The sequence below is a fragment of the Saccopteryx leptura genome, chromosome 4 (assembly GCF_036850995.1).
Source record: "Saccopteryx leptura isolate mSacLep1 chromosome 4, mSacLep1_pri_phased_curated, whole genome shotgun sequence".
NCBI lineage: Eukaryota > Metazoa > Chordata > Mammalia > Chiroptera > Emballonuridae > Saccopteryx > Saccopteryx leptura.
Window position 1 is genome coordinate 211,096,172 of NC_089506.1, and position 13,082 is coordinate 211,109,253.

Here is a 13,082-nt window from a genome sequence, read left to right on the forward strand (position 1 = left end):
CAGGTGCCCATAAAGGGCAGCAGAGGACACTAACCCAGCCAGCACAGAGAAAGGGGTGGAAGGAGCAGGCAAGGTGACCCCTGCCGTCAACACAGCATTTTGGCTGCCAGCCTGACTGGCAGGTGGGTGCAGACACTTAGCTAAGCTTGCACCATCCCCGAACCAGCTACCATGGCAACCCCCTACAATGGGTTGCTGTGGCAACCCCAGCAACCTCAGCCAGGCTCTCAAAAGGCAACATGCTCTAACAGCAGGGACATTGCTAAGTACACAGTCCTGTGATGACTATACACCCACGTCTGCCCCTTTCCTGAGCTGGTTGGGTCACTCTGGACACTCATGCACTCTAGAAGCCTTCAGCCATCAGAGTGAGCAAGGGCCAGGTGCTCTGCAGGGGCTGGCACCGTGGACACTTGTTGTGACCACCTCTCCGTCCTCCAAGGCCCTCCCTAACCTACCCTCGGCCACCCATGCTGCCTTCTTTGTCTCCAGTAACAATTTTTATCTTAAAGTCTATCTTGTCTGAAAGCATAGCCACTCCAGCCCGCCTCTGGTTACACCAAGATCTTTTTCCAGCCTTTACTTTCCAACCTACTCATGTCCTTGAATCTAAAATATTTCTCTGTACACCGCATGTAGGTGGAAATTCTTTTAAAGTGTCTTTTTAATGTTTATTTATTGACTTTAGAGAGAGAGGAAAGGAGAGAAAGAGAGACAGGAACATTGATCTGTTCCTGTATGTGCCCTGACCAGGGATTGAACCAGCAACCTCTGCACTTCGGGCCGATGCTCCAACCAACAGAGCCATCTGGCCAGGACAAACATGTTTTGTTTTGTTTTTAAGATTTTTAAAAATTATTATTTATTCACTTTAGAGAGGAGAGAAACAGAGAGAGAGAAGGGGGGAGGAGCAGGAAGCATCAATTCCCATATGTGCTTTGACCGGGCAAGCCCAGGTTGTGGAACCAGAGACCTCAGCATTCCAGGTCGATGCTTTATCCACTGCGCCACCACAGGTCAGGCAAACATGTTTTGTTTTTCTTCGGTTTGTTTTTTGTTTTTTCAAAAGCTTGATTCTGACCATCTCTGTTGTTTTTGTGTTTGTGGTAAAATACACTTCATGTTGAACAATTCAGTGGCATTTAGAACATTCACAAGCTTGTGCAACCATCTCATCTAGAACATTTCATCACCCACAGAGAAACCTCAGCCACGCCCATTGCTTCCACCTCCCGGCGCCTGGCAACCACTAAGCCACTTTCTTTCTCTATGGATTTGCCTGTTCTCGATGTTTTATATAAACAGAATCATTCAGTATGCGCTCTTTGTTTCTGACTGCTTCTTCTTTGCCTGGTGACTTACAGTTCGTCCATGCAGTCGCTGTCCCTCTGTCCCCTGGCAGCAGCTTACCTTGGCCAGACTGGTCTCTCCCCTGTCTCAGAGACATCAGGCACATTCCCTCAGGGGCTCTGGGCGCCTGACTTGGCTTAGGTCCCAGTCCATCTCAGCTTCCCTGCTGAGCTCAAATCTCTGAATAATAATAATAGCAGTCACTGTTTGGGCGCCTAGAATATGTGAAACTCTGTGCTAACCTGTCATGCATTATCTCGTTTAGTTTTCATTGTTGCAACAGTCCTGGGAGGAGGGAACGGTCACCCTCGCCACCCCTCCCAGATGGGAAGTAGCAGCACACTCAGCGCCCTGTATATCTATGCCTTTTACTGACCCACTCAGCCCAGGACTGGCCGAGTCCCCATTTTCTAACTCTTGACATTGAGTGGGTTCCTTAACCAATTTGTGCTTCAATTTCCTCATCTGTAAAAGGGGGGTATTTACAGCACCTGCCTCACAGAGTTGCTATGAAGATTAAAGGAGCTAACAGACATAAGTCTCTAGCTTACCTGGAGGATGGTGAGTCCTTTCTTTCTGTCCTGCCACAACTGACATGCTGTCCTCTCTAGCCAGGTGGTCGCGGCTTGTGGCCTCCCCACCAGTGGTCCTGCCTCCTGTGCTGATCCCTCCCCCCCAGACCAGCCTTCTCTGGGGCAGCTTAGCTCACAGCCATGTCCTAAAGGGAAGTCCACACACCTCCCACAGTCTGCCTTCTGGATGTGAACTCCCTGGCCCTGGAGGACCCCCGAAGTAGAGCCCTAGCCTGCTTTCAGCTCTTCTTCTGCAACCCTCCTCTGGGGATCAGCCAGTGTGGCTGTTCCTGATGCTCCAAGTGCGCCCTGCGCTAGACTCCTGCCCCCCAGCTCCTCTAGAATGGGCCCCTTCCAGTCTCTGCTGAACTTCTAGCCATCTTTCCAGAACCAGCTCAACCTGCCTCAACAGTGACTCCCTTTCCCCAAAGCTCTGTTCCCAGTTCTCTTTCTGGCCTGTGCCTCAGTGTGGTCCCTCGGGGACGGATGCTCTCCATCAGCCCCTGTATATCCATCCCCCATCCTCGCCAAGCCTCGGTGCCCTGGAGGTTGACCCACAGGCATTCTGCTCACCATACCTCCGGCCTCCCAGTTTAGCTAATGGGAAGTGATAGGAGAGAGGGCAGGGTATTTGCTCCTCAAGATCCAAAGTCTTCCCCAAGACCACAGGCCCTGCTAGATAACCATGTGCTAAGAGGGGAGGCGAGAGTACACGGTCCAAGGCTGGTCCTGGGTCAGAGCTCCTCCCCTGCTCTGCTGGCACTGGCTGCACTTCTATCAGCAAATTAATGAACATTCTTTTTTATTTTAGAGAGAGAAGAAGGGGGAGGGGATAAATAGAGAAAGAGAGACATCAACTTGTTGTTCCACTTATTTATGCATTCATTGGTTGATTCCTGTATGTGCCCTGACCAGGGATCGAACCTGTAGCCCTGGGATATGGGGATGATGCTATAACTAACTAAGCTACCTGGCCAGGGCCTAAATGAACACTTCTGAGTATCAGTTTCTCGCTTATAAGGTAGGGATAACATCCTTTCCCACTTTTCATGGGGCTAGTTTCTATAGATTTTTATTCACTAGCTTTCTCTCTGTCACCCTTGCTAGAACATGAAGTCCTATTCACCATGGTACCTCTGTCATGGGAGGTCCTCAATTATTATTATTATTATTATTATTATTATTTATTTTTGTATTTTTCTGAAGCTGGAAAAGGGGAGGCAGTCAGACAGACTGCGCAACCGGGATCCACCCAGCATGCCCACCAGGGGGCGATGCGCCCAACCGGGATCCACCCAGCATGTCCACCAGGGGGCGATGCTCTACCCATCTGGGGCGTCACTCTGTTGCAACCAGAGCCACTCTAGCGCCTGAGGCAGAGGCCATGGAGCCATCCTCAGCGCCCGGGCCAACTTTGCTCCAATGGAGCCTCGGCTGGCTGCGGGAGGGGAAGAGAGAGACAGAGAAGAAGGAGAGGGGGAGGGGTGGAGAAGCAGATGGGCGCTTCTCCTGTGTGCCCTGGCCAGGAATCGAACCCGGGACTTCCACATGCCAGGCCGACGCGCTACCACTGAGCCAACCGGCCAGGGCCTCAATTATTATTTTTTATTGAGGTAAGAATCACATAACATACTGAGATAAGAAACCCCCTTCTGCTAAGAGGCTTAAAAGGCATTTTATGATTTAGGCCAAGCATTCAGAGAGATTTTGTAAATATGATTTTTATACTTGTGTGTGATTTACACCAGCTCAAGATGGCCAATTGCATTCCTGCTATTATATTAGAGCAAATGGAGAGGTTTTCGTACTAGAAGGTTCTGAGAGGAAGGAGGAAGGAGACTCGGACCCCCTCCCTTCCCCACACCTGTGAGGAAGAAGGTAAACAGCCTGGAATGCGGGAGGGGGAAGGGAGATTTGAGTAGCCCTTTCCTCTCCCCTTTCTTTCTCCTTAATGGGCGATTTACAAACGCTTATCCTCTGACATCATCTAACCCCCTCCCATCCTGAAATCGTGTGATTGACGTATGTACCTCTAGACAAAGGAATCACGAGATCCATGTATGTGAACTTGTGTTCTGTAAAGGGTATTTAAGATGTAAGAAATCTAATTTCGGGGAGCATGTGTCTTTGAAGCTACTAGCCCCACGTGCTCCGCTGGCTTTTGAATAAATTCTCTTTTCCTCTTAATGCAGTTATTTCAGTATCAAACCCCCTGTTGCAGGTTGCTTTCCTGCAACAATACAATGAACTATTTTTTTCTTTTTTTCTTTTTTTCTGTATTTTTCTGAAGCCGGAAACGGGGAGAGACAGTCAGACAGACTCCCGCATGCGCCCGACCGGGATCCACCCAGCACGCCCACCAGGGGGCGACGCTCTGCCCACCAGGGGGCGATGCTCTGCCCCTCCGGGGGCGTTGCTCTGTTGCAACCAGAGCCACTCCAGCGCCTGGGGCAGAGGCCAAGGAACCATCCCCAGCGCCCGGGCCATCTTTGCTCCAATGGAGCCTCGGCTGCAGGAGGGGAAGAGAGAGACAGAGAGGAAGGAGAGGGGGAGGAGTGGAGAAGCAGATGGGCGTTTCTCCTGTGTTCCCTGGCCAGGAATCGAACCCGGGACTTCTGCACGCCAGGCCGACGCTCTACCACTGAGCCAACCGGCCAGGGCCTACAATGAACTATTTTAAAGAGAATAACTCAGTGGCATTTAGTGCATTCACAATGCAACCACTGCCTCCATCTAGTGCCAAAACATTTCCATCACCCCAAAAGGCGATCCTGTAAACACTAAGCAGTCACTCCCCATTCCCCCCTCCACCCTACCCCTGACAACCACCAATCCATTTTCTGTCTCCATGGATGCGCCCATTCAGGACATTTCATATAAATGGAACCCCATGATATGTGGTCTTTGTGTCTGGCTTCTTTCTTCCACACTTGAAGATGAATGCAAGCTTGGAGCTTTGGTTCCGCCTGACTCCCAAATGGAAGAGCCCGTCACAAAGGGACAGAGGGAATGGGGAGGAGATGCCTGGGAGGAGAGCAAGGGGGCAAGGAGCTCCGGGAGGCCGGGTGGGTTACCTTTTCCACGGCTTCTTCACTGCCTTCCACCATCTTCCGGAGCTTTATCAGCTGCCAGAGCTCCTGGGCGGGCCGGCTGGTTCCCTGGCTGGCCTCCAGCAGCTCGGCGGTGGAAGGCATCTCCTGCAGCCCGGCCAGTTGGCTCTCCATCTTGTCTATGCGGCTCACCATGTGGTCAAAGATGTTGCCCACCCTCTTCATGGGGCTGAGGGTGGGCTGAGCATCTCCTTCCCGGGACATGAACACGGCCTGCGAGGACTGGAGGAAGTCCTCGTCCCCCGACAGGACCTTCTTGAGCTCGGCCATGTGGATGTGCTCCAGGATGCCCTGGAGCAGGAGGTGCAGGGCCTTGAAGTTCATCGCCCCGCACTGCGGGATGGCGATGTTGACCAGCTCAGAGAACGTGAGCGAGAAGCTCATTCTGCCAGGGTGTTGGCTGGGCAGAATTCGGAGTGTCTCTGAGGGCAAGTGGGAGCTTTCAGTGGACCCACAAGCTGCACGAACAGATGTTCAGAGACCCAGAGAGGCCGCAAATCACAGCAGTCAGGGAGAAAATGGCCTCTGTCCTGGCCAGAGCTTAGATGAGAGGTTTCGGTTGCTAGGATACCAAAGAACGTGGCAGTGGGCGTGCTTCCAAGGGTCTGGAGTGGGACAGGGGACGTGCTCTGTTCTTAGCTGATGAGTGTCTGAAAAAAATGGCTGCACTTTTAATTCAAACCTTTTGGTTATGTAAGACCAACGACTCTCTCCAAGAAGCACGCCAGGAAGCTGACAGAGAGGCAGCTTGCTCCTTGGAAGTATCTAGAATCAGAACAGCAGCCAGAGTTCTTGGAGTTAGGAAAGCCTGGGGTTTAGAAACAGGATCAGAAGAGCCAAGTGGTTCCTGGACAGTGGCCCAAGGCCACAGGTGCTCCAGTTTCCGGAGAAGGAAGGTAAAAAGTGCACTAGGCAGCCGCTCTCATTAGGTCTGAATCCTGCATGTCCCTGCACTCCTAAGGACGCGAGTGGCCTCCCGAACTTTGCTGTACTGCCCCCCCCTTGCGCTGGGGTTCACCAAGACTCCGGCGCTTTGAAAGCCTTAAGGACCTGACCGTGAGCCAGCTCTTGGATGCTGCCTGGGCCCCTATATGTTCAGGCTGAGCTTTTATCAATTCTTAGGCAAGAAAATGGCAGCCTGCCTGCCCTGCTCTCCTAGCAGAGTCTGCAGGGAAAGCCCAACGCAAGCCCGAGAGCCCCCACTCCTGACCACCCCCCCCCCCCAGTCCTGGCATCCAGTACACACTGCTCACACACAGCACACAGCAAGAGCCCCGCTCAGGGCGGAGCTGGCTCAAGGCCAGTCTTTCCCAGCTCCCCCGCAGAAGCGACACTGGTCGCCTGTCCACTCTGCGTTCCTGCACCTGACTCTTTCCCAGCAGCTGCGTGACCTTGTATGAATGACTTAACCTGAGTACCTGAGTCTCAGCTTCCCTGCCTGCTATGTGGGAAACAAAATCTCCCTTGTGGGGTTGCCACGCGGCCGGGAGTGCAGCCTGCGGGCTGTGGAAATACTACAGGTAAAGCGCCAGGCCTGCGCAGAGGCAAAGGGTTCCTTTCCTAGACTTGATCTGGTATCGCAGTCTTGCCAGTGATCAGGGCCAAAGAAGAAAGAAACCAGAAGGCTCATCTGAATCTGCCGTAAGGAACTTGGCAGGGATTCGTTTATTAATTCCCTGTTCCTGAGCTCATGTCAACAACGGCTTCTGCTGAGGCGGTTTCTAGTTCCTCAGGAATGGTGGGAGCTGAGGTGGGGTCTCTTAGCGCTACAACACCCAGTGTGTTCTCTTCAGACACTCCTCAGAACTGCCTAATTCTGCTGAGAGAATTGACCCACTTGAGAGGGGGAAAAAGGCTCACTCCCATTGTGATAGATATCATCCCCAGTTCTGTCTGGGCCCTACTCACACAGAAAAATAAGATACTACTTATTTTTCTTGTAACAGCTTTATTGAGATATAATTCACATACCATGCAATTCACTCATTTAAAGTATACAATTCGCTCTGGCTGGGTAGCTCAATTGGTTAGAACATTGTTGTGATCTGCGAAGGTTGTGAGTTCGATCCCCAGTCAGGGCAATTACAGGAATCAACCAATGAATGCAAAGATAAGTGGAACAACAAATTGGTGTTTCCCTCTCGCTCTCTTTCTCCCTTTCTCTCTCTCTAAAATCAATAATTTTAAAAAATTTAAGTATACAATTCAATAACTTTTATTTCATTCACAGAGCTGCGCAACCATCACTACAATCAACTTACAAACATTTCGCCATCCTAAAAAGAAATAATGTGCCCATTAGCAGTCACTCTCCATTACCCAACCCCCAGCTCCTGGCAATCACTGATCTTCTTTCTGTTTCTGGGGATTTGTCTATTCTGGACATTTCACATGATCAAACATGTGGCCTTTTGTAACTGGTTTCTTTTACTTCGCACAATATTTGCAAGGTTCATCCAGGTCATATAGCATGTGGCAGCTCTTCATTCATTTCTGTGGCTGAATAATATTCCATTGTATGGACAGTGCATTTCGCTTCTCCATTCATCCACTGGTGGCTATTTGGACTGTTTCTACCTTTTGACTATTGTGAATGATGCTGCTGTGAACAGTTGTACGCAAGTTTTTGTTTGGGTACAAGTGTTCAGTTATTCTGGGTCTAGGAGTGAAATTGCTGGGTCAGAAGGTAACTAACTCTAGCCCTTTGAGGAAGTGCCAGACTGTTTTCCACGATGATGCATTACCTTACATTCCCACCCACGTAAAATGAGGGTTCTAAGTTCTCCCCATTGTCACCAACACTTGTTCCTGTCCGCCATTTTGATTATAGCCAATCTGATGGTTGTTGGGCGCTACTTATTTTGTGGCCATCAGGCTTATAGCCACCTGCCACACACTCACTTATCCCGGGCATTCGAAATGATTGTTAGAGACTTCCAGGTGTTTAAAATGACCATCCCTTCAGCGGATCGTGTTCCCCTGGAAAGAACACCCAGACACCTACGAAAGGTCACAAGCACACCATCTACCTGAGAGAGCTCCCCGAGGACCGCTGACTTCCTGCACACTACTACGCTCTTCTGGCCACAGCTCCCGCGGCAGCTGAACTGCAGAAAGCTCATCCGAAACCTGTCTCCGACCCTAGCAGACGTCGTCAATGACACAACTTCTGCTCTGACAAACCAGGTGAAATGTACATTCATTAGCAGATCATGAAACCCTGAATTTCTTCTTGGCTAACCCAGGAGGAATTTATGCTTCAGCAAACACTTCTTGCTGCACCTATATAAATATTTCATAAATACTACGGGCCAAGTAGAATAATTCGTAATTAGGCTTTTTTAAAAAAGCCGCGTGGCTCTCTAGGGAAAGACCAGCTGGATATTGGGGGTGTTTGCATAGTCTGCATTCACAGCCATCGAGGCCCCTGTGTTCAGGATCTAGTGCCAGACCCAGTAGTCAGTTCTATTTCTGAACATGGCCTGTGTTGCAGGTGGCCGATGTGTTCTGTACAGGGTCTTCAGTTCAGCGACTTCCTGTAAGAGGACTCGACAACTTACCCTGCAAAACAGCCGGAGGGGCTCACCACAGCCCAGCTTTGACAACGTTTTCTGAACATCCTCCTGACTAGGGACATTTGGCACTGGCAAAGCTCTGGATATAATAGATGAGTGTTCTGAGGATCGACTTCATCTGCTCTCAGTTATGGGGAGGTGGGAGGGAGTGGCAGGTGGGGGTGGCGGAGAACAGCAGTTCCTGAAAGTGGGAACCAGCCTGGCGCCATAGGCCCTGCGGTTGGCTAGGAGGGCCTTGCTACAGCCCAGTGGACACAAACAACTTCACAGACCACCAGCCGCTCTGCTCCTTTAAAAGGCCCAAGACAAACCACAGCAGTCGTAATTAGGTCTGAACTCAGACTAAAACAAGAATACTCTCTAAACCACAAACACGACCAGATAGCCCCCGATCCTGCTAATGTGAGTGACCACCACTGCTGCTTGACCGGGGGCTCAAGCCAAACCAGTGACCCCATCCTCAAGCCAGCAACCTTGGGCTCAAGCCAGTGACCATGGGATCAGGTTGATGATCCTACACTCAAGCCCGAGACCCTGCGCTCAAGCTGGATGAGCCCTCATTCAAGCCAGCAACCTGAAGGTTTCATTTTTTTTTTTTTTTTTTCTGAAGCTGGAAACAGGGAGAGACAGTCAGACAGACTCCCGCATGCGCCCTATCGGGACCCACCCGGCACGCCCAACGAGGGGGCGTCGCTCTGTCGTGACCAGAGCCACTCTAGCGCCTGGGGCAGAGGCCAAGGAGCCATCCCCAGCATCTGGGCCATCTTCGCTCCAATGGAGCCTTGTCTGCGGGAGGGGAAGAGAGAGACAGAGAGGAAGGAGAGGGGGAGGGGTGGAGAAGCAGATGGGCGCTTCTCCTGTGTGCCCTGGCCGGGAATCAAACCCGGGACTTCTGTACGCCAGGCCGACGCTCTACCACTGAGCCAACCGGCCAGGGCCGGAACCTGAAGGTTTCAAACCTGGGACCTCAGCATCCCAGGTCGATGCTCTATCCACTGCCCCACCACTGGTCAGGTGACCGCTGCTTTGTGAGCTACTAGAACTTTATCCATTTTATTCCTTCTGTCTTCTGTATAAGGTTGATTAAAATATCCAGTCATAGAATGAACCCTGCTTCTTGACAGTACCCAATCCAGAACACTCCCAGCCACCTAACATGAGCCCAAATCCTATCATAAGTCCTTCTAACTTAACCCTGTTATAAGATGCCTGATTCTCTACTGTGTCATATGACTGAAAAAATTCAAAGGCTTCCTCCTCCCCTCCTCTCTCTCTAAAATCAATAAATAAGAAATAAGAAAATGCCACAGTCAGTGCTGGCAGCTCCCAGGGCCCATGAAGGTATTCTTCCGGGATCTAAGAAAGTGAAGCGACTAAATCAGCCTTGGTTGCAACAGCTCAGAGAGGTGTAAGCTCAGCTCAGAGCCCGATCTGGTCTCAGGCCTTCAAGGTAAGGGCTGCAAGCCAACAAGATACTGATAAGTTTCCCAAAACCTGGCACTGGGCTTGACACTGACTCTTCAGTCTCTCCTTCAACCAATGTTTACTGAGCACCGGCTAGGTGCCAGGTGCTGTGCGAAGTGCGGCGGAGGCCACAGGGAGCGGGTCTGAGGCCGTCCCTGACCTCACAGAGAGTGAGGCTAGTGGGGGAGACGGACACTTATTTTACAACAAGGAAATAAAATAACTTCACGCAGTGATAGGAATTAGAAAGAGATAAAACAGGGAAAACGAGAATGGGGTGTGGGCACTGATTTAATAGGGCTGTTGGGGTAGCCGGCCTCTAACACGTCTCCCAAGGGTACCCCTGGGACTCATACCTTTGCGTGGTCTGCTCTGATTCTATTCCAGCCAAACTAGTCGTGTACCTTATACCAGGGGTCCCCAAACCATGGCCCGTGGGCCACATGCCATTTATCCAGCCCTCACTGCACTTCTGGAAGGGGCACCTCTTTCATTGGTGGTCAGCGAGAGAAGCACATTGACCATCTCATTAGCCAAAAGCGGCCCATAGTTCCCATTGAAATACTGGTCAGTTTGTTGATTTAAATTTACTTGTTCTTTATTTTAAATATTGTATTTGATCCCGTTTTGTTTTTTTACTTTAAAATAAGATATGTGCAGTGTGCATAGGGATTTGTTCATAGTTTTTTTTATAGTCTGGCCCTCTAACAGTCTGAGGGACAGTGAACTGGCCCCCTGTGTAAAAAGTTTGGGGACCCCTGCCTTATACCAGCAGTGCATCTACGTACACACACACTCATTCACTTCACACTACAGAATGGCTAGATTTGGGGAAGCTGCGTATGTTGCAGGTGATTTGATGCTGCTTAACTGGAATACATATGATAAAAAAGCAAAAAAAAAAAAAAAAAAAAAAAGGCAATATGTTAGACTTGAAAGGATCCAGAAACTTTAAAGATCTTTTCATTTTAGGTCTGGAAAGAAAATAACTTCTAACAAAAATGAAGGACTTCAAGGCCAGGATGCTTGTGTGGAAGGAGCCACCAGGCCATTTACCAGGATGTTTCCGCTTTCTGGAGAATTTGTGGGCCACAGGGAGGACCCTGCCCTCAGGTCAACAGACAGCAGCTGCGATCTGGCTCTGCTCAGTTCTTTTTTTTTTTTTTTTTCTGAAGCTAGAAACCGGGAGAGACAGTCAGAGAGACTCCCACATGCGCCCGACCAGGATCCACCTGGCATGCCCACCAGGGGGCAACGCTCTCCCCACCAGGGGGCGATACTCTGCCTCTCCGGGGCATCGCTCTGTTGCGACCAGAGCCACTCTAGCGCCTGGGGTAGAGGCCAAGGAGCCATCCCCAGTGCCCGGGCCATCTGTGCTCCAATGGAGCCTTGGCTGCGGGAGGGGAAGAGAGAGACAGAGAGGAAGGAGAGGGGGAGGGGTGGAGAAGCAGATGGGCACTTCTCCTGTGTGCCCTGGCCGGGAATCGAACCCGGGACTTCTGCATGCCAGGCCGACGCTCCACCACTGAGCCAACCGGCCAGGGCCTGGCTCTGCTCAGTTCTGATGGCAGAATCCTAATTCAGACAATTTCAGGATGAACTTCTTACTGGAATGTTCTTTAAATGGCTGGTTGGAACCAGAAGCCAATTAACATGATTGGAAACTGTGTAGCATTTTTTTTCTTCCAGATAGAGGTCAAAGATTAAATCAGTTCTGTAAACTGCCATTTATCTGCATGCCCAGACAAGCCATTTTTCATGCTGATTATTAAATAGCTAGGAGTGATAACTGGGTAACCTTTCCTCTCTTGCTCCAGGAAGGCCTGAGGGAGGGAGGATTGCTGGGGAAGGATTAGAGGTCGCCGTGAATGGTCGCTGTTTCTACTGCCTGATGTCTGGACATTCTGCTTATTTGGAGTGGGGGTGAAAAGTGGACATGAGGGGGGGAGCTCATAACAGGTGCAGGCGACTGGCTCCCTAATCAGAAGCTGAAGGTCCAATCCTATCTCCTCTCTCCACCTCAGTCTCATTTGCGGTTAGGTGGGAAAAATCAACAAGGCAACTGCTGTCCCTGGTTCTGAATTTCAGAACCAATACTTTTTTTAAAAGCCTCTTGAAATGCAAATTGGCTCTGAACTAAGCAGCTGGAAGCTGTGGGACCCAAGGGGTCAGAATTGGTGTGGGGATGGCGGGTGGAACTGCAGTGACTCAGCCACTTACCGTATGAGGGAAGATACTGATCTCAGGCAAGCCACGTACTTCCTGGGCCTCAGCTTTCTCAGCTCTAACATGGGGTTAACAGCCCTTATCTCACAGGATGAAGGGCAGACGGAAAGGGAAGGCAGCTTTTAGGGTGCTCACAGTGGCGTCCAGGGGCCAGTGGCACTCTAAGCCTCCCAAACAGGCTGTCTAGGCACCCCAGGCCCAGACCCGGTTTCTTGGTTCTGACCTGAGCTGGGTTCCTTAACCAGGGAACATAATTTTGTGAGCAAACATGATCTTCCAATTGAGTCCTTTTCTGCTCAGGTAATCAGGGTAAGTTTCTGTTGCTTACAACCAAGAACTCCCAGCTGGTCCGAAGTGCCCATTTGTAAGGCTGGCTAAACGTCCCAGTCAGGAAAACACAAACAGTACGCAGCCGTCTAGGTTACAGTCAATCAGAGCCTGCTCTTGCTGTGCCCCCAATGCCCACCCACCCCAGGAGGGTATGTCCAGGTGGGAGGAAGGGCTGCAGGTGCCCATGTTAGTTTACATTTACATTGAGACCTGGACAGGGCACTGACCTAGACAAGAGGTTTCCTGGGCCTCTTACAGGTGCCCAAGGATTTGGGGCTATCTCCCTCCCCCAATCATTCCCATCACATCCTTCATCAGACCCTATTGACTTTTCCTCCTAAGTATCTCCCAGTCCCACCCGCCACCTCCGTGTGCCCTGGCAGCCCTGACGTCTTTTCCTAGGCCAGAGGCCAAACCACTTGACGTGGTCTGTAAGCTGCACGGCTCGGCCCATC

General features: G+C 50.8%; 1 protein-coding gene across 1 annotated transcript in view; it reads right to left on the minus strand.

The window, feature by feature from the left end:
• C4H16orf96 (chromosome 4 C16orf96 homolog) overlaps positions 1-5,416 on the minus strand; it is a 46,764-nt gene extending 41,348 nt beyond the window's left edge. Inside the window, exon 1 of the mRNA XM_066382741.1 lies at positions 4,997-5,416. Coding sequence (XP_066238838.1) covers positions 4,997-5,416 — 420 coding nt within the window. The remainder of the gene's footprint in view (positions 1-4,996) is intronic.
• Between the last annotated feature and the right edge of the window lie 7,666 nt (positions 5,417-13,082).